Here is a 26915-nt window from a genome sequence, read left to right as displayed (position 1 = left end):
CTCCATTCTTCTCCATCTTAATCAATTACACCTCCATCCGTTCAAACGCAGCAGTCAGAAATTTATACATCATTTTTTTTTTTTTATAGCTACTTTTATTTTTATTTATTTATTTATTTTTGGCTGTGCTGGGTCTTCGGTTCGTGCGAGGGCTTTCTCTAGTTGCGGCAAGTGGGGGCCACTCTTCGTCGCGGTGCGGGGACCGCTCTTCATCGCGGTGCGGGGACCGCTCTTCATCGCGGTGCGGGGACCGCTCTTCATCGCGGTGCGGGGACCGCTCTTCATCGCGGTGCGCGGGCCTTTCACTATCGCGGCCCCTCCCGTTGCGGGGCACAGGCTCCAGACGCGCAGGCTCAGTAGTTGTGGCTCACGGGCCCAGCCGCTCCGCGGCATGTGGGATCCTCCCAGACCAGGGCTCGAACCCGTGTCCCCTGCATTAGCAGGCAGATTCCCAACCACTGCGCCACCAGGGAAGCCCTATACATCATTTTTTATACCTGTCTTCTTCAACCACCATATCTACACCATCACCAAGACCAAATATCTCTCAAATCAGTATCTCCTCTCTCCATCTGCAACACTATTTCTCTAATCCAAACTCACCAGATCTCTTGGACTAGTGCAATAACCTCCTAATTAATGTCTGTCTCCGCTTTTACATTCCCTTCTCCTCCAACACCAAACCAAAACCATTCTCTGCAAAACAGTCAGCTTGAGCTCTTAAAGAAGCAAAAGTGACCTTGTCACTCAGCTGCTTAAAACCTTTCTAGGGAAGCCTGCCTTCTGTCACTGTTGGATTAAAGAACAAAATCCTTAACGTCGTCTCCAAGGTCTTACATGATCTGGCCCATGGCTACTTCCCCAGCTTCTCAACTCCAATCACGCCAGCCTTCTTTCATTTCCTCAAAACACCAACATGTTCTTTACTTAGGGCTTCTGGCCTTTGTACACGCTGCTCTCACCGCCTAAAGAGCTCCTTCCCCAACCACTATCCACCCCTTGTAGCCTGGTCAACTCCTATATATCATGAAGGTCTCAGCTGAAAAGCTTCTTCCTCAAAGGAGACTTTCCTTGGTCCCCCAACCTAAACCAGATTATATTCTCTCTTCCATCTTTTCTTCTGGTTTTTACACTTCGTTATGGAAAATTTCAAACGCACAAAAGCCGAGCATAATTAACCAGCAGCTTCAGCAATTATCAACCTCTGGCCAATCTTATTTTAGCTATACTCCCACACACTCAACTCCCAACCTTGGAATATTTTGAAGCAAATCCCAAATATCATACCATTCAATCTGTATATATTTTGGTATATACCTCTAAAAATAAGGACTTTTCAAAGGTTATAAACTTTCATTTATTTTACCCTTTACTTTTTCTTTCTAAGTTGTACCATATTTTATCATATATTTATTTGTGTGATTGCTGAACATGTCTTTTCCACTAAACTATAAGTGCCACAAGAGCAGGCAGATCTGTGATGTTCACTGTTACATTCCCAGGACAGAGCACAGTTCCTTGCACACAGCAGGGAGGCAAAATTTGTTTAAAAATTAATTAAAAGTAAGTAAATCCTTTGAACACCACCCACCCCTGCTGTAAGAATTCATCAGGGAAACAACAGGTCAAGTACACAAAGAAATATATTAAGAATGTTCATTAATATATTAATGTTCCAACAAAAAACATCAACAGATTCCATAAAAGAACTATGAGATCACTACTCAGTTAGGGAAAAGAAAATTGTAGCTCTTTATTTAATATAGAAACATGTCCATGTTGTATTAATTATAAAATACAATTTTAAACAGTATAAACAGAACAAATCAAACCATTTTTGTTTAAGAATGTGAATAAATGTATATGTATACACAGAAAAAAATGTGTAGAAGGATATATGTAAAATATTAAAAGCTATTATTTCTGGGTAGTGGGATTGTGAAATATTTATTTTCCTATTTTTTTATATACTCTCTGAATTGTTTGCAATGAACTTGCATTACTTTTGTAATGAGAAAAAACAGTACAGGTATTTTAAAAACAAAACAACAGAGCCATCCATGGCTCCTTACTGGCTGCAAGATAAGTTGAAACTCCTTAGCATGATAATAAATAAATAATCCTGTGTAAAGCCCATGCTTTACACAGGATGAGCAAGTCATCATTCTGAAAAATGTCATGACTCACGCCTCTTTGCCTACACCTTCTTCCTACCTGAAATGGCTTTCTCCTCCATTCCCTGCTCAAAAACTTCAAAATCTAGTCTAATGTCACCTCTTTCTGTGAGGCCGTCAAGGGAATAAATCTTGACCTTTGCTATGGCTAAGAGTCCATTGCATGCTTTGCTCTTCCAATACTTAATATCTTATTACAGTTAGTTGTTTATGAGACTCTCTTGCCTTAAATAGACTATCAGCTCTGGAAGGCAAGGACCTTGTCCCTTCATCATTTATCCCAAACATTTACCACCATACTTGCAAGTAGTACATACAAAATAAGTATTTGTTAAATGAAGTCGTCAATTAACAAGATAAAAGGCATACAATTTTTTTCTGTTTTGCAAAATGAAGGGAGAAGAACTTTTCAAACACTTTCAAGGCAAAGATATTACACAGAAAAGGGATTAGGTTACTTTGGTGAGGCTCCAAAGGCAGAGGTAGCACCAGTGAGTAGAAGTTGATTTGGGCACACTCTGGGGAAGAATTTCCTAACTAATAATTAAGGTTGTGTGAAAATAAATGCAGAATATCCAGAAACAGTGGAATCCCAGTAAGCGCAAGTGTTCAAGAAGAGGCTGGATGATCAACTCTCAGGGATGGTGGAGAAATGATCCCTGCACAGTGGGTGGGGTAAACCATGAGCTGTAAAGTCCCTTCTAGTATCATTGTTCTACTGGCTGATTTGTAGGAAATTTTCATGTCCCTTCCTGCTTGAAATTCAGTGGTTCTGAAGGTACAACGTGAGATAATCCATGAAGATGTTAGGTCTTTTTTTTTTTTTTTTGGCTGCATCATGAGGCATAAAGGACCTTAGTTCCCCGACCAGGGATCAAACCTGTGCCCCCTGCAGGGGAAGCACGGAGCCCTAACCATTGCTCCAGGGAATTCCCTGAAGATGTTAGATTTTGATGAATCTAAAAATATGAAATCAAATTCAGTTCATGGTGCCTATGATTGGCACTGAAAGCTGGTTTAAACGTGACAGACACATAAGGAAGAACCTCCATCAACACATTTTGATTTGAAAATAGAGGCAAATTTCTCCTGAACTTGGCCTGTCATTAACTCCAGCATGAAATTCGAGAATCAAAGCGAAGCAGCAGCAGTATTTGTTTTAAGAACAATTCTAACGCTAGGTACCTCAGTTCCACTCATTATACCCCTTCAACCCTTGATTCACTACAAAGAAGAATACACATAAACACCAGTGGCATCTTGGAGAAATTAAGTAGGGCTATTAAGAGGTATGTTTATCAGCCTATTTCCATCTACACAAAAGAGAATTCACCTAGTTCCCTATTCGAAAATAACAATAAACAGTAACTTTGAACCTCTGTAAGTACAAACATTTTAAGGAACCATGAGGCCAAAATAAAAGCTTACTCAATCAACCTCTGCTCTCAGTACGCTCTGCAAGAGAAGTAAGTCCCTTTCCATCCGGTACATCTTGTAAGAATGTTGTTTCCTTTTGTCAAAAAGAGACACTGTCCACGTTCATATATTTGAAAAAGCAGAAGTTAATCTTCTTAAATGTTTGAGACAAAACAAATTGAAAGATTTCTGAGATTGATTAGAGAATAAAGGTAAATACTACACCAAAGAATTTAAAATTGGAGAATCAGAGGTGGAAAGAACATTAGAAGTCGGTAAGTCTAACCTTCTCATTAGTCATTGAGATCCTTTTATCTGGTTCCTCCCTAAACAGCTCTGGTACTAAGTCAGTTATGTACCATTTCAAAAGGAAGGCCATTCTACTGTTGGATGGCATTGAATACTAGAGATGCCTTCTTTACACTGAGTCCCATTAATCTGCCTTCTTACCATTTTTACCTCCTGGTGCTGCTTCTATACTACTCCCATATTTATATAAAATAAAAAATGCAAGATACAGATAGAGGTTTGAAGATTCTAGAAGAAGAGAGCAGCTATTCTACACTCAACTAAAATACAAGCCAGTTGAGCCAACTTAATCCAGGAGGTCAATGACAGAACAGATGTAGCAAACAAATTGCTATGATATCCATGGAGACGAAGCAAAGCAACATTATCCTCCTATCAGGTAACCAGAAAAAGGTGGTTAGTGAAGTAGAACACTGCTGAGCACTCATTGATGAAATAATTAGTTAGTCTACATCTAAACCCATTTCAGCAGATAACTTAAAATGGTCTTTGGGGCTTCCCTGGTGGCGCAGTGGTTAAGAATCTGCCTGCCAGTGCAGGGGACAGGGGTTCGAGCCCTGGTCTGGGAAGATCCCACATGCCGCAGAGCAACTAAGCCCGTGAGCCACAACTACTGAGCCTGCGCTCTAAAGTCCGCGAGCCACAACTACTGAGCCCGAGTGCCACAACTACTGAAGCCCCCGCGTGCCTAGAGCGTGTGCTCCACAACAAGAGAAGCCACCGCAAGGAGAAGCCAGCACACTGCAATGAAGAGTAGCCCCCGCTCGCCGCAACTAGAGAAAGCCCGCGCGCAGCAACGAAGACCCAACGCAGCCAATAAATAAATTCTTTTTAAAATAAAATAAAATGGTCTTTCTCTAAAGACATTAAAGCTTGTAACACTAGGAAATCAACAGGGAAGTGGAATGGGGACTAGTGGGAAAAAAGGAGGAGACATTGTTAATCTTTCTCTTGCTGTTAGCAGTGCTTACAGACAATGGATTGGCCTTGACTTTGCTCTGCTCTGGAGCGGGGGTGGTGGTGGAGAAAATTAAATACAATTGATAAAAAGCCTACAGAAAGTAATAAGCCTAAAACAATAAAACAGCCAAAGGGCCAGCGCTAGAACAAGGCACATGTCTACTGCTGGGTGCAGCAGCTTTCTCAGCTTCTCTATACACTGGCTATTCATTTCCTTTAAATCCTAGGAAAACCAGTACTTGCTCTGGATTAGTCCAGTAACATGCTTGTACATATCTCATGGTATTTACCTGACCCCTGCTAGCCACAAAGCTATGGGCTAAAAGATAATAACTGTATCTCTAAAATTAATTAAACTACTCTGAAAAGACTGAAGGAAGGGCAATTAACTTTTAGTAAATTTAGCTCCACATCAATCTTATCTGCCTTATTTATTATTGGAAGGTAGAGATTTATTGCAGGTTAGGCTCTAACTCTTCCTTTCTGGCTATCCCAGCAGTGGACGGTAACTAATGTATACTTAGGTGATGTTTCTGGTAATAAAGACTACGAAATCAAACAATCTGTACCTTTATTACTCAACTCTATTTCCCAGAATACTTCAGAAGGGAAAGGACCAGGTCCTAGCTTGAACTTTTTTTTTTTTTTTTGGCTCTGAAAAGGACATTCTGCCAAGGTATGTGCTGATGATGTCACTGCCCCATTCAAAGGCATGTAACTTAGACCCCCACTGTCAACTGAACTCCAAACTAAGTGTGGCTTAAATTCTTCCATGATCTGGGCCTTTCTAGAATCAATTCTTGTTATTCCTCTTCTTACTTCTATACACCAACAAAGACATCACTTCCTCTAAAATGGTGTGTGTAGCTGCCAGGTTCCAGCCACACAGAGAAATCTGAGAGGGTGACTCTCACCCACAGACACCCAGAGGCCTTTCTCTGATTTGGGGACAAGAGGCAGACTGAGGGACTCCCGGACAAGGTGAGTCCCTGATTCTACCCAGAGGGCCTCCGACTGCCACAAAGGTGTCTTTCCAGCCAGTCCTGGAGCAGGCAGCTGTGCAGTACCGCTGGTGGTGCTCTCTAAAAGCCTGAAACAAGGTCCAAGTCTCTTGGGGTTTCCCTGGGAGGTTCTGGTATATGATGCTATGATTGTTTTCATAGTAGAGAGCTGATAATATTTTTTTTAAATTAATTAATTAATTAATTTATGGCTGTGTTGGGTCTTCGTTTCTGTGTGAGGGCTTTCTCTAGTTGTGGCAAGTGGGGGCCACTCTTCATCATGGTGCGTGGACCTCTCATCATCGCGGCCTCTCTCGTTGCGGAGCACAGGCTCCAGATGCGCAGACTCAGTAATTGTGGCTCATGGGCCCAGTTGCTCCGTGGCATGTGGGATCCTCCCAGACCAGGGCTCGAACCCGCGTCCCCTGCATTGGCAGGCAGACTCTCAACCACTGCGCCACCAGGGAAGCCCGAGAGCTGATAATATTTTAAAGAGGGGAAAAGAGCTAGCCAAAACATCTTCTACCCGGGCTGAAGAATCTCATAAAGTCAGTGAGAAGATTAGACTGATTACACAAGCTGATGCCTGCAGCAGAGGCCAGTCCTCTGACGTTACAAACCTTGAGTATGGCAAAACGTAATAATCTAAACATGTCCACCTCTTTACTTGAGAACACAGTAGATTTTCTCGAAAAAGAACTAGAAGTGAGCCCTTAAACTTTCATTTCATGAAGGGATGGTGGCTTGCCTTCAAGGACATACATGGTTACTCAAAGATACGTCAAACTCTCTCCAACCCTTAGTGACTGGTGCCAAAGCACCCTAAAAGCGTCTCAGAAGAATGCAGAACAACTTCAGAGGGAAAGAATGGATGGTATGGTTGAAAACACTCATTTTCAGGAAAGCCTAGGATTGCTTTCCCGAGAAGCTGCAGGATGGGGGCATAGAGTGTGGGAAATGAAGAAAAAACATGTTTGAAAACTCAACTACACGGGTGAAATAGGTTGTAAATCATAAAAAGAGCCAGCTAAAAAGATCTATGACAAAAACTGTGCTGGAGAGGACAAATTTACCTGCTCTCTTTAGAGATTATGTGGATGATGGCAATTTGGGATTAGACAAAAAGAATGGATCAGAAAATGGAGACCACCTAGACTATGAGTCAGAAGTCGATTCAAAGAAACTCATCCATGCTGTTACTTAAATGTTTCCTTAAAAAGGCTAGAATGAGAAAAGCAAGGAACATTTTAAAAATTATGTGAAGATGGGCTTCCCTGGTGGCACAGTGGTTAAAAATCCGCCTGCCAATGCAGGGTACACGGGTTCGAGCCCTGGTCCAGGAAGATCCCACATGTCGCGGAGCAACTAAGCCTGTGCGCCACAACTACTGAGCCTGTGCTCTAGAGCCTGTGAGCCACAACTACTGAAGCCCGCATGCCACAACTACTGCAGCCGCGCACCTAGAGCTCGTGCTCCACAACAAGAGAAGCCACCGCAATAAGAAGCCCGCGCACTGCAACGAAGAGTAGCCCCCGCTCACTGCAACTATAGAAAGCCCAGGCACAGCAACGAAGATCCAGCGCAGCCAAAAATAAATTAATTAATTAAAAAAAAATTATGTGACGACAATCAAATGAAAAGGAGCTTACAAGTCAAATGAAAAATTTCCAAAATGAGCAACCCTCTTTGCAATTTGAATATTCACAGCTTGAAAGTGAAATTCAAAAGCTTCAGCTGAAACTTCAAATAGTGACTGAACTACATCAAGAACATATAATGAAACTTTGCACAAAGTTAATCAAGGAGGGAATTTACTGCTTAGAAGTAAAGAAGAAACTTCCCAAAGTGTACGAAAATATCAGCAGTGTACACCCCAAGTGCAACTCCTACAGAAAGCTGGCCAAAGACCTAGAGAGAGAATTGGAAAGAAACATTTCCTTCTATCAAAGATGGATCATGTCCCATGAGAAAAAACCCTCAACAAAGTTGGCTGGCATCTCTGTTGACTGAGAGAAAGCTCAACAAGCTAAGAAAAGAAACGGTCACAGGAGACAAAATTGGCCAAAGCAGGGTTTAAATTCCAGCTTTCCCCCAGGGGCTCCTCTGCCCCGCTATTCAGCAAGCAGAGGCCCGAGAGGGTCAGGGAATCCCTCTCCTTCATCAGGTTCCCAGGGAAGGAGGAGGTCAAACCATGAGGGCTGAGGGACCCAGGGTCATGTCCAGGTTTAATTCCAGAGCAGCCACCTCCTAAATATCCACAACCATAGTAGGACATCTGCCTAATGTTTTCCGTCTTTAAAAGTCCTCTTGATTTCTCTCTTTAGTTAATGGCTGTTATTCAATTGATGCTACATTTGCTTTCACTATAATTCCTAAGATAGGGTTTAATATAATGCTTAAGAATATATTATTTCCACTTCATTGGACTCTCTAGAATTGGACAGCATACCTGCTATACTTTGGCTGCAATAAAAGATCCTCTATTACTTAAAGCATCAATTGAAGTTTGATGCGACCAGGTGGAGGCATTTGAAACAATACAGGAAATGCAACAAGCTGTCATTAAAAATCTATAAAAGTAACAATATTTATCCTTATAAATTTTGATTGGTTTTTAAAACAATGTAAAAATAAACAAAAACTAAATAACAACATCCCCAGCTAATCTCAGTACTATTTTTATTGGTTTAGCCCTAAATGCATAGATTAGGGGAATTGACATTTTCCAATTTTTTGTTTCTTGTTTTTAAATTTCTCTTTAACCTCTGTTATTTTGTTTAGCAAATGCTTTGCTGTTGAAATGTTTTAAATTTTTATGAAGTCAAAATAAAAGTTTTCCCTTCTAAAAAAAACCAGTATGTTCATAGCTCTTGTTAAATAAATGCTCCCATGAGAGACCAGTATGAAAGTTGTGGTACACAGTGCTGGGCCTCCAAGTGGGAAGCCCCTTTCTTTCTGGAGAATCTTGAGTTCGGCCTGGAGGGTGAGGTCTCTGGTTATGCCAGTAACCTTAGGAAGAGCCCTGGATGCCTATCCACTGAGAAATGAGTAAAAGAGCCCTAAGTGAGCAGCCGCACAGGAAGGCTAGTTTGGCTTTATCCTCTGGGTCAAGTTCTCTAGAGAGAACATTGCTGGTGCTGGGTCCTTAGACAGTACCTTTCACATGGAGGAGGACCTGGTGCTGAAAAAAAAAAAAAAAAAAATCAAGCAAGGTAACTAAGAATCTACACTGGTCCTATGAAGCTAAGGCAAGTGACCTCAGGATTCTGAAACAGAACAGGGACTGGGAACAAGCCGAGCTAGGTAGGATCAGAAGTTAAGCCTTCCAAGACAAGGGTGACTGTTTTTTAGTTTCATATATTTTGTGATAAGTTCCCTTTTTTTTTTTTTTAACTTTTTTATAGCTACTTTTATTTATTTATTTATTATTTATTTTTGGCTGTGTTGGGTCTTCGGTTCGTGCGAGGGCTTTCTCCAGTTGCGGCAAGCGGGGGCCACTCTTCATCGCGGTGCGGGGACCGCTCTTCATCGCGGTGCGCGGGCCTTTCACTATCGCGGCCCCTCCCGTTGCGGGGCACAGGCTCCAGACGCGCAGGCTCAGTAGTTGTGGCTCACGGGCCCAGCTGCTCCGTGGCATGTGGGATCCTCCCAGACCAGGGCTCAAACCCGTGTCCCCTGCACTAGCAGGCAGACTCTCAACCACTGCGCCACCAGGGAAGCCCAAGTTCCCTTTTTTGTTCCCTCTTTGTACTCAAAGTTCTGAATGGTGTTAACAGGGCTAAGGGAAAAGAATCAAAGGAAGTGATTTGTGTCTATATATGAGCCAGAGCTTTAGAGCAGAGGCAGCAATGCGATGAAAGCATCGATAATCCAGAAGAAGCACCCAAAGAGGGAAAGAGAAGCAGGACACGCTGGGGCCACCTGGGCAACTTTCCATCTCTACCTGTGGATTGTCTTTCCTGAATTCGTGTTTTGGAGGTTCACAGGTTTGACAAATAAGGAAAACTGGACTACTTATACTTTCTGGATCAACTTAATATTGCTCACAAATAGCTCTACGTGGGCTATTACTTTCATTTGCAAAACCTCATTTTGTGAAAATCTTGCTCCATCCACTGTCTCCATCAAGCCTTTTTTCCTTCCTCTTCTGACTCTCACAGCACTTTGTCATTCTCCTGTGGCACTCATCTATGCTTGTTCTGTTGCTGGGTTTTATATTTGTTTTTATTTTGTGAGCTCCTTTAGGTAACAACTGCCTAAGTTAGCATACTTTTTAAAAACCTAGAATGAGTATTTTTCTTATGTGGACTTGAGGTTTGAATCCCTTATTACTCAGAAAACCACACAAAGGTGATTTAAATATCCTACATAGAAAATGAGGAGGAACGGTGTCCTTAATGTTCCTTGTAGCCTGGTTAGCTGGGATATTTTGGCTCTAGCTAATTTCCTCTACACAAAGACCCTGCTTAAAGCATTCATGAATAAGCAAGAAGAGTGGTAGCTGAGGCATGGCTTCTCTGAAAAGGGGAGGGAGGAAATAAAAAATAGCTGCTTTCATTGGGGGCAGGAAGGAGATTATTTGATTAGGAGCCAAACAGTGAGACTATCTCAGTACAAACAATTGTTTGGTTTGAAGGCTCCATGCGGCCAATTACTCCGGCAAAGGCTCAGCTGGAATGGAACACGGAGCCTGCCAGGACTGAGGGATAGAGACTGACACAGGCTCAAGTGTCTCAGTCACGGCTCTGGGATCGCAGAGCATCCCAGCAAGGATGCTCATAGAACACGCTCTACCCCAATCAGCAAAGAGCATCATTCTGCACCCAACCCAGTCAAGAATGTGGATTGAAAAGAGACGAGAAAAAGATGACACTGGGGACAAATGTAAAGTAATTCAACCTAAAAAGAACATTTGGGGGTGGGGGAGAGATAAATTAGGACTCTGGGATTAACATATACACACTACTATATATAAGATAGATAAACAACAAGGACCTACTGTATAGCACAGGGAACTATATTCAATATCTTTTAACAACCTATAATGGAAAAGAATCTGAAAAAGAATATATATATATATATATATATAACTGAATCAGTTTGCTGTACACCTGAAACTAACACAATGTTGTAAACTAACTACACTTCAAAAAAATGGTTAAAAATTTTTTTAAATAAAATAAAACCAACATTTTGTAGCGAAAGCAATAAGGATAAAACCCAGATCTTATAAGAGAGCTAGAACATTTCAATCACTACCTCAATGGCTTTCATCAGGCTGGGGGTTGGAGGTGTGTAGAGATGGATCGCTGAGCTAACAGCTGGGCAATCATTTCAAAGTCGGCCAGGTGGACCTGATATTTCAAAACTTGACATTATAATTAAACTAATTTCCTATCACTCATGACCTCACTTCAGGAAACAGATGTTTAACTCGATTCTCTAGAAGTTATTGTCTTCACCCCCTGGGGACATTTAGTTCTTTATGTTTTCTAAGTTACTTCCCGTTAAAGCCTTAGCTTCCTCTTTGCAACAACCAATAGCTTCTCACATTCTGAAAAAAATACTGAAGATGCAAAGGAAGCCTGCCCACTGAGGGGAGGCATATCTTTAGAAGAAGCTACCAAAGAAAGGTGACAGAGCTCTTGACCAATGAGATTGCTCTTCATCCTCCATCCCCAGGACAGGTAATAAGCAGCAGAGGACCAATATGAAAATAGATATTAAAAATAGCCACATTCAAACCGTACCACTCTTCTTTCTTTAGAGCAGTGCTTCTCAACTGAAGCAATTTTCCCCCCAAGTGGCAATGTCAATGTCTGGAGACATTTTTAGTTGTCACAACTGGCAGAAAGCTGGGGTGCTACTGGCATCTAGTAGGTGACGCCAAGGATGCTGCTTTACCTCCTATACAGGACAACCTCTCAACAAAGAAGCATCCGAAACATCAATAGTGCTGAGAAACCATCTTGAAGCCACTTAGTTTGAAGCATGTGAGATATAAGAATAGGCCAATCCTGGGCTTCCCTGGTGGCGCAGTGGTTGAGAATCTGCCTGCTAATGCAGGGGACACGGGTTCGAGCCCTGGTCTGGGAAGATCCCACATGCCGCGAAGCAACTAGGCCCGTGACCCACAGCTACTGAGCCTGCGCGTCTGGAGCCTGTGCTCCGCAACAAGAGAGGCCGCGAGAGTGAGAGGCCCGCGCACCGCGATGAAGAGTGGCCCCCGCTTGCCACAACTAGAGAGGGCCCTCGCGCGGAGGCGAGGACCCAACACAGCCAAAAATAAATAAATAAATTAATTAATTAAAAAAAAAAAAGAAAAAGAAAACAGTCTTTGGATTCATACAACTCCAATTTCAAATAGGAGTTCTACCACTTGCCAGCTACTGGGCCTGCACCAAGTTCCCCAAACTTTAAAAAAAAAAAAAAAAAAAAGACTATGCCAATCCTGTGGAAAAGCCATTTCTCTTGTTCTGTAACAAACAGATAAACATTTAGATACAGAATTCCAAAACTGGAAAGAACCTTAAGGATTATCTAGTCCAAGCACAGCCGGAGAATCTAAGGCCCGGGGAGGTCAAGTCATTTACCCAAGTTCATAGAAGAAATCACCAGCTGGACTGGAATGAGAAACATCTTTCTATACCCCAAACGTGTGTTATACATAGTAGATGCTCAATAATAGTCCCTAAATTGATATCCTATTCTTCAGGTGTTCTTTTCTCTTCTCACGTACACACTCTCTGCTGCTGGAAAGCCCAAGGCCTGAGCTTGTGTGTGAAGGCTCATCCACACCCCTTCCCAGCCACGTTCCTCTTCCTCAGAGGAAGCCCAGAAGTGGAGGAGAGCGAAGAACAAGCAGCCAGGCAGAACTCGTTTTTCACTTGTTTGAAGGGAAGCTCATGCTTTTCACACAGGCAGAGAGAGGCTTTACACAAAACCTTCCGAGTCAGCAAATGAACTCTTGTACAAGACCACAGACATGTGAACTTCTCCCTTCCACGACAGTGTGCAGCTTTCCCAACACATCAGAGGAGCCCCAACCAATGGCAAACAGATGGAAAACCAGTGCGAGTTTAACTGAATCACAACCGTATCCAAAAGCTAGAGAACTTTCATCTCTACAGAAACAGCAGAATAGAAATGAATTCTGGGACCAAAGTACAGATGGTTAGCCCAGGGACACGCAGAATGTTAGTCATCGAAACAGTCCTGGCTTAAGGGAGCAGAGCAAAAAGTGGAGATTTGCCCTTTCAAAAGAAGATATTCACTGTTTCAAAAGCCAGGTGTTTCAGAATTGGGTATAATGAGGTACGGGTCGGAAGGTATGGTGCAAGCGGGTGGCGCAAAGATGCCAGCCGTGTGGATAGAAAGTTCCTGCAAAGGGGACATTACGCAGAGGAACTCAGGGCAGGTCTCTTGGGGAAAAAAATCGTGGCTTCGAAAGAGCCAAAGCAAGGTTCTTCAAATTAGACAAACCTGTTCCAGCAGGAACAAGGGGAGCTTCTAAAAGTGTTGCAAGGTTATGATTAATCTCTATAGCACCTGAGGACAGTGTCTAAATATTTACTCCCAGCCCACAAAAAGGCTAAAGGACTGCTATTTCAGCCACCCGTTTTACACTCCCTGCTCCATTTCCCCTAAAATGGTGTGTCTCACTGAGACCTCCTACGGAAAGGGCAGAATACCAGCTCTGTGACTGGCTCCAGCTTTCAAGGCGGTACAGATGCCAGAGCACACAAAAGAGATGGTGCACAGAAGCAACTGCCACAGAGCAACCTTGAGATTCACCTGCTTGGCTTCCTGCAATGTCACAGAGCTTCAAATATCTGAGTTAAGAGTATGAGGGTGACTTTCAGAAAACTAACAAGATTATGATCTGAACACGCATAATTAGAATAGTGTTCACGACGGAGACACAGACACTATGTACCCGATGCTGTGCTTTAGCTAACAGGAAAACACGGGACTCAGTCCCTGACCTCATGGAATTCACAGTCTAAGGAAAGCTTTGTAAAACAAAAACAAAAAACAGTAGCTGTTATCCCCTTTCCACCAATGTAGGGCTTCTAATCCTCCTTCCCAGTGGACTGAGTTTAAGTGAAGGAGGCCTGTATGAACAACATAAGATGCTGATCAACGGCCCAACAGTATTTCCACATACCAAGTATATAATGTGGAAATTGCACGTGAGACATAAGAATATATCTTGGCCCATCTTGCTGTGATCATGTCCCATAAATCTGTTCCTTACAGTCAAGCCGGGATTCTCCCCAGCTCTCTGGGCTCCTTGTCTCAAATGTCCACTGCCATGAGGCAGTTCAAAATGAACTGCCCCCACGGCAAGGCCATCCCTACATGGGCTCCACCCAGAGGACTCCCTGACAACTCCTTAAAATTAGAGGGCCCACATAACTACTCAACTCTGAACACACAAATAACCCATTAGTCTCACAGCAACACAAAAATTCACAATGTCTCATTATCTTATAACACTGAAAAATTAAGACCCAAGGGTCCAACAATTGGGCAAGAGTTAAGTAATGATATATTCAAACAATGGAATACAATAAAGGCATTTAAATGTTTTTAATGTCATGAAAAATGCTTATGATAAATGTTAAGCAAAACAATAATGATATAAAATTATTACAGTATAAGCGGAAATAAAAAATGGGTGATAAGGATTATATGAAATACCTTCTGCATCATACTTTTTCATACTTTCCAATGATTTTCATCACAAATATGAATAATTTTCATAATGAGAAAAAATAAAGTTTTTGTTTTTTAAAGAAAAGCATTTAATGTTCAGCTAATAAGCACAACTGGTCTGGGAGTCTGTTCCTATGGTAACAAATTTTTTTTTGTTTTTCTTTTTTCTTTTTGGTCATCCAGCATGTGGGATCTTAGTTCCACGACTGGGGATCAAACCCCCATCCCCTGCAGTGGAAGCGAGGAGTCTTAACCACTAGACCGCCAAGGAAGTCCCTTTTTTCCCCTTATATGCATAAGAAGTCTAATGAAACTGAGCCTTATTTTTACTCTGCCCTTGATTTGAGTCACTTGTGCCTGGTGCCTATTCACAGACTAGGCTCAAAACCAAGTCAGAACGCTCAGAGGAGGTGATCTGGAATCTTCCTGATTCCAATGTTGTATTTAATGATGCTTCCTTTCTCTCACATAAAAGCTAGTAACGTTAATAATAGCACTCACACTCTATGAAAGACCTTTGCTCAAAATTCTCCTCGGTCTGAAACAGTTCCTCCAACCCAACCCCTCACATCTACCTTCAGAGAGACAAAGTCCCCAGTCCTTACAACTATTATTTCAATAAAAATGCTTTCAACACAGCAGAAGAGCCTGAATCTTTTCTTTCTTTCTTTTTCAAAACAGCTGTCACACAAATCGGTTTCCATTAGGTCCGTTGTTGCCAGCTATTTTGAACACAAGCATCATGATAAGAACAGGGAGTTTCCTTTCTATTTCTCATCAGAGGGCTTGGGTCAGTTATAACCCAAGTGGTAAAGTATCAACAAGAAAAGACACCAATGCCCCTTTCCTCACCAGCATATGATATTGCCAGTTCACATGGAAAATTCTGTACGAAATTATTTTTCGAAGGCATTAGATAGAACAAAAACCGTCTAAACAATATTAAGACAAAGTTTTTAACTCAAGGCTTGAAACACTAGAGATCTCACTTCTAAATACACACAGAGGGGACTTCCACTAAGATAAAAAAAGAGGAAGAAGTTAAAATTTACTCTTTGTGCACTTCAGGAAGTAACATTGTAGGATTAATATGTAAACTCACATCTAAAGATGTAAGCTCTGAGATAGAGGCATGGGGATTTATGGTCTTCCCATCACTAGCAACTGCTGTGAAAGACAGTATGGCTATTTTCAATAGAGGAAAAGAAAAGGTGCTGTATTTTCTCACATCTCTATGCTGGGACAGGCTTAACAGCTACAGCTGAGAGTAGCTCTCTCTTCCTCCTGTATTTGCTCTACTATTTTCAACACATGATAAAATGAGAAAGTTACTCATTTGTTTTTTGGGTGAGGAGAAATGACGCGAAGCCTGAGGGATCCAGGTCTCATTGTTTCCGATTAAGACATTTCTTTTTGAAAGTTTTGACTTGAAATTAAATAAGGATCAACAGAGCATTTTCCAAGTGGGCTTATGAAGTCCAGTACTTTCTAAATAAACCATATCCTACAGGTATGTAAAAATCAAACCAGAATACCCATAGGAAATATACAAATGGGGAAAAGAGGGCTATGGTCAACAAAAATGGTCAGAAAACTACTTAACATTACTTGAAAACAAAAACGAGCAGCAATAATAAAATCCCAGCAATATGTTACAAAGGTGGGATTCCAGGGCATTTCAGCCACCCAGGAGGGAGCATGGGGGTCAAGGGGAGTGGTGGACAAACTGAAGACAACCACCAGGGCAACCTTACACTGATGGATGGCCACAGATGAAGGCAGATTTGGCTCATCTCTGGGGTTTTCCACTGGGAAGGGACCTGCAGTTCAGCCATCAATGGACCAGCATCCACAAAGCCTGTGGGGAAATATAGGATCCAGAAGAGTGGGGTAGGGAAGGAGAAAGTTTGGAAAATGGAAGAGTCAAAAACAGTAGTGAAATATTGTAATTATTAAACACGAGGCTTCAAAAACGCATAGATGTACCTCTTAAGGTAAAATGGAGTGGATGGGAACAACTGGTACTCTGGGAAGCAGGCTGATACGCTTTTTACAATACCAAATTACATTTCAATCACATCTGTGAATTACAGTAGTACCTGAGAAGAGGAAATTAATTTTTGGAGAAAAGAGAAAAACCATGAAACCTATGCAATTTTTTTTTACCATTGGTAACTTTACTCGATGAGGGTTCCTTATCCATCGCTTCTGTGGAAAATAACAGCCTAAAAGCAAACATACACTCCACTGAAAACCCTTGTTGGCCTAGTTCCACCAATTCCATTAACGTGGCAGGCGCCCAAAGGCAGGTGACCTGATTGACAAAAAAAGCACTTCTAGAAAGTGCTAAACTTGTATCACGTAACTCATTAAACACTTTATAATCAAGGAGAAAACTAGTAGCCATAACTTGAGAAGCTTTGTCTTTAAATGGAGCGGCAGCAACCTGCCAAATAAGACAAAATATTTTCTATTTTTCAGGTTCAGTATAGAAGATAGTATGTCCAGTGATCTTACCTCTCTCACCCAGTGGTAAGCAGACTGAATCACGGGGCGGGCAGCACAGGCAAACCGATCAAGCTATTTAAAAAGATACGTGGCACAAGGAAAACTTCCTTAACGATCAAGGAAAGTCTAATCTGTACCACGTTTTAAGGCTGCAATCCTCAAAACTCTCTTTGTACGTCTTAAGTGTTACGGACTCAAAGTTTTTAGTTGTAGGTGGGACAAGCTCAGTGCATACACATCATGCTTAAGGCTTCCCAGAATTAACAGGGTGGGAACTTATTTTCTGAGTAACCAAACGGTAAATTGTCCTGGTGGAGACCAAAAGTCAAATACAGATTCCACAGAAGCCGCACATCCTAATTATATAGGCAATGGCTATATAAAAGTTACACTACTTGTTACATGACTATACAAAGTTACATTACTTCCCAGGACTAATTACTGTTTCGGCAACAGTTAAGATCCTTTTGAAGCACAAGAGGTTATCTGCCTGAAAACCCTTCTTATTGCTTGTCCAAAATAACTGTTTACTTACAAGGAGAAAGAATTACATCTTGGAGATTTAAGTGCCTTTGTGCCTTTGCCTGTCTCAGCTTGGATCCTCCCCTTGCTCTACACTATCATAGGGAACTACATCTCCCAGGCTCCCTTCCCAACTGATTTCTGAGTAAGTTCCACCAATGGGAGGCACTGATGAGGAAAGGCAGGAGAAGGAGGGAAGCCAGGGTAATGCTCTCTATCTTACTTGGTCCGAGTTCCAGCTGCCACCAGACAGCTCTTCTTTCCAGTCTTCTAGCTCACAGCAGATGGCTCAGTCTTCTGGCCTTTGGTGACACCAGCACCTTCTAATTTCCTTAGGGGCCTAGGACCTCCCAGGTGTTGCCAATCTCTGGGTTGTCTCACCACCCCATTGACCTTCTTGGCTCTTGTATCACCTATGGAAACTATTCCATATTAAATTCCCTCTGCTTGTACCACCTACAGTGCTTTCTGTTTCTCTGGAGGGTCCCTGACTTTAAAATATATTTTAAAACTTAGCTTTCCTAAGAATTACACAAATATTCAGATAACTTATAAAGGATTTCTTCTAATAAGAAACAAAGGATTTATATTGTTCAAACAAATATTTACTGAGAGCCTGACCTGTGCCAACCATTGTTCTAGGTGCCAGGAATACTATAGTGAACAAAACAGGCACAAAACCCCTGCCCTCATGGAGCTTACATTCTAGTGGATGTGTTAACTGTAGCAAGTTACAATTTTAAGAAGTTAACTAGCAGAGGAATATTTCTTTAAAAATAGAGGAATTTGGTAAAAGTGAATTAACTTTAAGGGGTTCTACTCTACATAGACTTGGTTCCTACCTTTTCAATGTGGTATGCTGAACTGTCACACTCCAGGGGCCAACACAGAACTTTTCAAAGTTAGTATCTACTTAAACTAGCCACTTGCTCAAACAGAAGTATAACTGTGATAAGGATTTAAGCAGACACAATGACAAAAGTTAGGCACTGTATGCTTAGAATGTAAAACACATGTGTGTTTTATGCAGATTCTTGCTGGGCATCTTTTTCACAGGGGCTATCATTTGGAGGAATTGAGTCTGAGTCCATATAATAAGTCACTTTATCTCTTCCTTATGGCATAGGTAGCTTCCAACATAACATACAAAGCCAGCTGCAATGTTCATAACGAGTAACGTGTTGTGGTCTCCAGCTGCATGACATTATTTCCAAGATGGAATTTTCAGGCAGAACAGAAACCTACAATGACTCATGTGGTGAACAGTAATATAGACAACTGTGCCCAAAAAAGCTGCCACCTACATACCATAATGACATCAGATGAAAAATGCAGAAAGAAGGAAATTTTCTGATTTATTTAAAAGCAATAGATTTGTTGAAAGGTATACTGAGAGATGTGGCTGCAACTGCCTGTTTACACATCCTAAGCACTGAACAACCAAGGGCACACTCAAATATTCAACACCCTTAGACTGCTTGAGTATGAGAGCACGCTCAGCCTCAAAATTCAACGTCACTAACTCCAGAAATGGCATGACATCTACTGCTGACATTTCACTAGACTTTTCTAAGATAGTTTAATGTACTCATGAGGGTACACTTCCATGGAGATCTAGTGGGCACAATCCTCAGACCTTCCTTACTACTCAGCAGTTAGAGAACATTTCATGTTTGCAATATTTATAATTCCATTTGAGTAGCAGGTGGACTTCCAATACTAGGGGCTTCTTACACAACAGGGAGTCTAAAGCATATTCATAATCTCAATGCCATACGGCAAGTCAACAACAGAGCTAGGATTTTAACCTTATGGGTCTCTGCCTACCTTATCCCTTGCCAATCCCCAACACACACATACACATACACACACACACACACACACACACACACACAGTACAGCACATCTTGGAGACTATACACACGGTACAGCACATCTTGGCTACTGCACATTCTGCTTCCTCTGCCTGGAATGCCCTAAATTCACCTGACAAAGTCATGTTTATCATTCAAGACATAGCCTACTTGTCTCTCTGAGCCACGACTTCCTAGGCAGACTTTCTTGCTTTCTTCAATGCTTTCATTTCTCCCTGTACACAATCCTACAATGATAATTACTACATTGCATCATTTATCTGCTTACACATCTGCTTGCCCATTAGACTATAAAATCCTTGAAACCAAAGGCCCTATCTTTTAATCTACATATCTTGGTACAGTGTCTGACACAAAGCAGGTGCTTAAGAACTATTTTCTGAATGAATATATGTAGTGTGGGATTGTACTCTCAGGCTTGCAAAGAGTTCTTAAAAGATAAGGCATTTTGTACTCTCTATCCCACTGCCACTGGATAATGGCAAGGAGAACAAATAGCAAAGTATCTCCCAGGGAACAGGTTTAACAAGTTGATATTAAAAGACAACCTAATGGGGACTTTTATAAATTACTTTCAGTAAAACTGTGTCAACCTAACTACAACTGTCAGAGTTAAGGTGCATTAGCTGTAAAAAGCCAGAAGGTTATTTGATCTTGGCTGGAGAAGGGTGTTTAACAACTAGAGATGGAAGGAAAATTCCTTCTGTTGTCCAGATCTGATGCAATTTTAAAAAATCTCTTAAGAGGTGCCACAGATACAGCTAAAATAATTTAAAATTGATAGGAATGTTCATTTCTAACGAATGATATTTAACAGGCAATGATTTAGCTATTGACAGAAAACAAATGTAAAGCAAAGCTAGAGATTAATTTACCAGAGTTAAAATTTAATATTAAAAAAACTAATATTAAAAGACTAATATTAAAAAAAAATGTCTACAAAAAGATTCCCTGGTCTAACCTTTCATACAACTTTGAAGAGTCAGGAAACATCCAGAGACCATCCTCAAGGGTACCATAAAGTCCTATAGGAAATGGTTTTGGCTTAAAAACTAGGTGGTTTTTTATTCGGTGAGCTATTCAGTGAGTCATTCTAACTGTGGCTTCCAGTAACTAGAGTATTTAAGGGAATAAAGTCTGAAAGTGAAATGAATAAAATCAAGATAAAATAAACAAGTTCAGCAATGGTAATAATAAATAATGCTTACATTTGTGTAACACTTTAGTTTACGAGGCATTTTTATTTTTCAAATGAGGAAAATTAAACTGAGAAAGGTAGTGTGCTGAAGGTCACAAAGCTAAAATAAGCAGAGTAATGGAGTTTAACCGTATGTTCCAACATCAAAAGTCTACAGCTCTGATTCTTTGCCACCTGAAAGGTGAGCCTACCTGTGCTATGGATGGGCCTAGGACACTTTCTAAGATGACTTCAATGAGAGTAGATGTTTCCAAATCACTTACGCATGTCTTTCAACTTAATACCCTGAAAGAATGGGGACGCTCTTTTAACGTGCGTGGAGAGGGAATCTCCATGCCCTCCACGTTATATTGTGGACTGAAAAATGCCAGGTGCCATGAACTGTGGGTAACATGCTACTATTTGCATAAAAGCACTGAAAAGAAATATATTTAAATGTAGTTTTTTTGTCCATGCATATACTATCTCTTAAAAGTCACATAAGAAATTACTAACAGTGGTTACTTCCAGAAGCACTGGAAAGTGGTGGCTAAGGGATCAGGGACAGGAACACCACTTTTCACTGTACATATTCCCTTTTGAACTTTTTGAATTCTGAACCACATGAAAGTGGTTTTGCAAAAAGTGAATTGAAATTTAAGAATACATAATGGGAGTTGGAACAAAGGCAATGGTTAGGTGATTCAAAGTGAAACATTTCAGAAATGGGATGTAGCAGAAGAACAGAGAAGTAAAAAGGTATTACAAAGTTTTTGTCAGACTCCAGAATTCCATGTGGTATCTCACAGTTGGAAGTAAATATTCCTCAAGACCATCAAATTTCTTCCATTCTAATTCTTTGCTCATTAAACAGCTCTCAAGTTTTCACTAACCTTGATACTGAGAAAGGAGTGTCCCAACAGTGGATATAAGTATTCAGGTCATCAGAAAGGTAGATCCTTTCATGGTAAATAAGATAGTGTCCAGTTTAAACAAGTCTTTTGTTGTTCCACGGCATGTGGGATCTTCCTGGACCAGGGCTCAAACCCGTGTCCCCTGCATTGGCAGGCGGATTCTTAACCACTGCGCCACCAGGGAAGTTCTAAACCAGTCTTTGACGAGGTTGATTAGGGGTTATTCTAGCCACACTGATAAAATATGCAACTGCAGAGCTAAAGACTAAACCTTAGACCAGTATAACCCCACCAAGGGTCTATCCAAAAACGGGACCTGGCCTCAACTAGATGGAATTAACCATTAACATATCTGAAATTTCCAGTATGTTTGTCCTCTGTTCTTCCACAACTTAAGTCAGTCCAAAATTTTACCCTAAAGGTCACAATCACTTAAGGGCTTTGGGTGATGAAACCACATCTTTCAGCCTAAAGCAAGTCACAGCATTTTTTTAAAGGCAATACCAAAGCAGCCTCCGTTCCCACACAGAAATTATTTCAATGCCTTAGAGGTACCGGAAACTGGTGAGTCTCATGCTCAAGAGAGTTAAAAAACCCCAGGACCAACAAAACTTGTACTATACAAAGAGAACACATGATTATTCTCTATTCTGATGTTCAAATTACATATCTAAAGATAATATCATTCTTAAATCAGTTTAAGATTTTTTTTAAAAAGATTTATTGCCAGAGTTATTTTGGAACATTACAAAAATACCTGCTCAAAGGTCTGCAGTTCAGGGCTACATCATCTGATTTCATATTAATGGATTAGCAAGCAGTCACTCACCAGGTCCTATACAATTAAGCTCTCAGTTTTCTAAGGAAGAAAGGACATGAGACCTACAGATAAATACTCAAGTACAAACCTCATTTTAGCCTACAGCTTTAAAATTCCTCCTCCCACTAAATGTATTATTATTATTTATTTTTACCAGAGCTGAACAGCTAACTTAATCTACAGATGCAAGTGTTTCTTCCTTCCATGGTCTGACATTTGTCCACATGATGATTACAACAACTAAAATCAGGAAAAAGGAGAGGGAAAATGAGTAAAAGGAGTTGAAAGAGTGGAAGGGGCTAGCTTATTCACAAACTGGATAAACTGAGGCCACAACAAATGTCTTAACTGAAAGATGACTGACTGACACATTGTCATCTCCTTTTTAATACAATGGCCGAGTCACTGAAGCCACCAAGCCAAAACGTAAAGCTAATTTGTGAAAAGAAATTGTTTCAGAAACCAGGATTCTATTATCAAGAGCAGTTAATAAAGTTTACAGGCCAGCAGTTACTAGCTCTCATTAAGAATGAATTGACTAATGTTTTATTACATGATCCCCAGTAATTCTGTTGATAAAGAGCAACAGAAAATTTGGAGGAAGAAGTGATGAATCAACCTCTCTTCCATGTGCTATATTTTATAGGAATATGAGTAAGTATAAGAGTGGTATGCAAAATAGGGGATGAGGGTGGTACTAATCATCAAAATGGCATCTGACTCCCCAAATGTAGCAATGCTCACTCCAGTGGGTTGCTTCACTGTGACTCAAGATCTGTCAACTGAGGACACAAGGGAATTTGAGTAAAACCAAGAGATATACTCTTAAATTTTAAACCGAATCTTCCAATAGATCTAGCACAAGATCTCACAAGAGTCAACTATAAGAAATTAACTTACTCAACGTAAATTGATTCTAAAGTACTTTTTAAAATGAATTATTGCCAATGCAAAAATTCAGGAGAGAAGCCTGGGGACCTGCTTTCCTAATGGCACATGCCATTTATCCATTGGTAAAGGCTACTAAAATATACTACAAGGTGTCCAAATCAAAGTATCTGTCTCCTGTTCTCCTAAATAACCTTACTTCTCGGACTTCCCTGGTGGTATCTGTCTCCTGTTCTCCTTAAATAACCTTACTTCTCGGACTTCCCTGGTGGCACAGTGGTTAAGAATCCGCCTGCCAATGCAGGGGACACGGGTTCGAGCCCTGGCCCGGGAAGATCCCACATGCCATGGAGCAACTAAGCCTGTGCACCACAACTACTGAGGCTGCGCTCTAGAGCCCGCGAGCCATAACTGCTGAGCCCGTGTGCCACAACTACTGAAGCTCACGTGCCTAGAGCCTGTGCTCCCAGCAAGAGAAGCCACCACACTGAGAAGCCCGCGCACCTCAACGAAGAGTAGTCCCCGCTTGCCGCAACCGGAGAAAAGCCCGCGTGCAGCAACGAAGATCCAACGCAGCCAAAAATAAAAACAAACAAACAAAAACAAAACAAAAACCTTACTTCTCTAAAATAAAAGGTAATTAAGTGAAAGCATTAATTAAGCATGTACTTCCTTTCTCAATATTGATAAATACAAATACATTTGAACCTTTGTTGTGTACTATACGCCCAACATGCTATATGGCAAACAATCCAGGTAAATTCACTGCATTATGAACAAAAGTAAATTAACAATAGCTCCCAAAATATATCTCTTTCTACCCAAACCAAAAAGGAAAAGAATTTTCCCAACTTCTCCAATTTATATTCCAAAGAATTCAGAAAGAAAATAAGGAAACAAAATATTTATAATCTATCAATTTCGAGTGCAAATATTTCACTAATAACCAAGCTTTCGTAGCATACTGATTTGTAATTGTATCAAATCATGAATCTTTGAGGGCACAGAAAACAAAGACTAAATGGCTCTGCTAGTCTACAACGGTCATATTTCACCTTTAGAAGGATGATGGCCATGAAAGCAACAAATTCGATGTATCCCTTGCTTCCTCCTCCGCACTGATTAAACCAATCCTGCACTACAGACACAGTCTGCTAGTTTCTGCCACCACACACACATCAGGCCTCCAACACACTCCACAAGCCAGGGCTAGGCTGTCTAGAAGTCCGCACTGTGTCACTGCATAAGGCAGTTCCCCCCTCCACACATCCAAAAAGAGGAAAGCCACCTAAGCGCTCTGTCAGATCTCAGCAAGGCTGTAAAATGACAGATGGAACTGCTAACCAAATAGCAGGCAGCGATGCTCACCACCTTTAAAAATCATTTAAGCAGTTTTCCTCCCCGTCATCTCGCTTCTCCCCGCCCCCCCCCCACCCCCGCGCGCACCACCGCAGTTCGCCCCCAGCTTTGCAAGCGGAAGGCTGCGAGCTCTGGGCCGCCTCTGGACTGACAGTCGGCCCAGAACTCATTCAGAGCCCTGAAATACAGACATTCTCACCTGCACACACCATGCCACTTCCACCCACACCACCACCGCCCCACCCCCCAACCACACGCACTCGCCTTCGCAACCTCTCCCCACACCAATCCCGGCGCCGCAGAACACCTAGCAGCCTCATCAGCAACGGTAGCACGCGTTACCATTTAGATGATCCGGGCCACCTAAGCTCCAGAGACCGCCCCCTCCCCACACAGGCCGCCTCCCCCGCGCCGCCCGGAGGCTGGACCCCTCGCCCGCCAGGTGGGATGTGCTACCTTTAGACTGGCAGTCCGCACAAAACTTGTTATCCTCCTCCAGCAGCAGGTTGGCTAGGACCGCCTGGTACCGATCCACGTCCTTCACCGATTTGCCCGTCATGGCCAGGGTGCCGGCGGGGGCAGAGGGCGACGCGCCCTCCTCGCCCCCAGAAACCCCTGCCTCAGTTCGGAGGTGAGGACTCCTGGTCCCACGCCCAGGGGCACCTCCTGAGCGGGGGAGAGCCCTCTCCCACCGCCCGGCCCGGCACCCCTTCTCGGGTCAGCCGCGCCCGCCCCCCACTCTGCAGCCCCTCAGCGCGGCGCCCCCTGGCGGGCTTAGGGAAAGACCCAGGTCCCGACGAGGCTGCCGGACCAGGCAGGGACCCTCAGCCCAGGCAAGGGGGGCGCTCAGGCCTCCTGCGTGCCGGGCGCAGAGACGACCCCCAGGCCTGCCTGTCTGCGAGCCGTGCGTCCCGCGCCTCGGTTTCCCTGGCAGCTGCTGCCAGCCCTGCCACCACCTCTGCCGCCTACTTCCGGCAGCTCTTCCTCTCCTCCTCCACCCCTCCCAGCCCGCGCATGCGCCCCGCCCCCACCGCTTCGGACTGGGCTCTTCCCTCCGCTCCGCCTCTCAGGAACCAATCGGGGCAGAAGTGAGGGGCGGGGCTTGGGTGGGGCGGAGGGGGAAGTGGGCCCGCCCCCTGCATGTCCTTGGAAAAGAATGAATGGAGCCGGCGGAAAGCGAGTGGAGAGAGTAGAGGCAAGCGAAGGGAAACAATTAACATTAGCTGAGCTCTTACTATGTGCCAGGCGCTGTGCTAAGCGCTTTATATGCATTATCCCAATATAATCCCAAAACCTCTCTACGAGTTAAATATTTACCATCCTTATGTAACGTGGTGGTTGTGAATACTCCAAAGTCCTCCAGCTTATTCTTTCCTTCAACAGCCAAATAGAAGGGCCCAACCTCCTAACCCAGGATAAGAGGACATCACAACCTCCCCAACTTTTCAGAGGATTCTGGTTACCTCTCACTTGGAATGCATGCTCCTGCTGAATTCCTGGTCCCCCTGTTCATTAGGTCTCCTCTTGTGATTACTGACATCTTTGGGCATTGTTTTGCCTGGTGCCTAGACACTTCCTTGTTTCATTCCTCAATCCTCCCCAAATAGTGCAGTTTTGTGCAGCAGACCTTTGCTGAAGGTTATTTGGAGAGGTGGGGTGGAGAGGAGGGGTAATTAGAGTAAAAGAATAGGTAACTACTTTAAAATGATTATTAAACACCACTGTCCAAAGCCACCCTCACTACAGAGTGTAGTAAGTACAGAATTTCTCAATGGCTGTCCTTTTCTTTAGGGACCCACCTGCCATCTGGCAAATGTTTTTGTTCACTCATTCCGTTCATTCATTGGCTTAGCAGATTGTTACTGAGAAACTTTTAAGTATCAGGCACTGTCCTGGGGGGAGGGGGAACAACATGATTCAATTAGTGGTTTTAAAAGGTCACTGCTGCTATGGGAAGAATGGATCAGGGAAGCTGGTAAGACCAGATGCTCAGAGTTATCTTATCTCTAGGCAAACTCTCCTCCATCTCTTTACTTTCCCCCAAACATCAGGATGCCCTCAAAACTTTCATCAGAGGAAAACTAAAATTTTCTATTACTTTATCCATCAAAACAATTTGATTCTCTGTCTAAAGCTCTTTCCTTCTAAGCCATGCCTAAGGAGATTTGACTTTCATAAACACAAAAGTTCATTAAGGTATTTTTCCTAAACAAACTCTCAGTTCTTTCTCTAGAAGGAATTCTGCCTTCCTCCTAAGCTAATTTTCTCAACCTAT

General features: G+C 42.3%; 1 protein-coding gene across 3 annotated transcripts in view; it reads right to left on the bottom strand.

Annotated features, from left to right (window-relative positions):
• SMAP2 (small ArfGAP2) overlaps positions 1–25619 on the bottom strand; it is a 48763-nt gene extending 23144 nt beyond the window's left edge. The window contains exon 1 of one of the 3 annotated variants that reach the window (XM_036860098.1): positions 25097–25619. In XM_036860098.1, coding sequence (XP_036715993.1) covers positions 25097–25199 — 103 coding nt within the window. In that variant the 5' untranslated portion in view covers positions 25200–25619. Of the gene's footprint in view, positions 1–3602; positions 3622–16332; positions 16352–25096 lie in introns of those variants that run through there. The other 2 variants (XM_036860107.1, XM_036860116.1) reach the window with 2 other exon arrangements.
• Positions 25620–26915: the final 1296 nt, after the last annotated feature.

Source organism: Balaenoptera musculus, chromosome 1, assembly GCF_009873245.2.
Source record: "Balaenoptera musculus isolate JJ_BM4_2016_0621 chromosome 1, mBalMus1.pri.v3, whole genome shotgun sequence".
Taxonomy (NCBI): domain Eukaryota; kingdom Metazoa; phylum Chordata; class Mammalia; order Artiodactyla; family Balaenopteridae; genus Balaenoptera; species Balaenoptera musculus.
The sequence above is the reverse complement of the archived record's forward strand: the minus strand, read 5'-3'. Positions and strand labels throughout refer to the sequence as shown.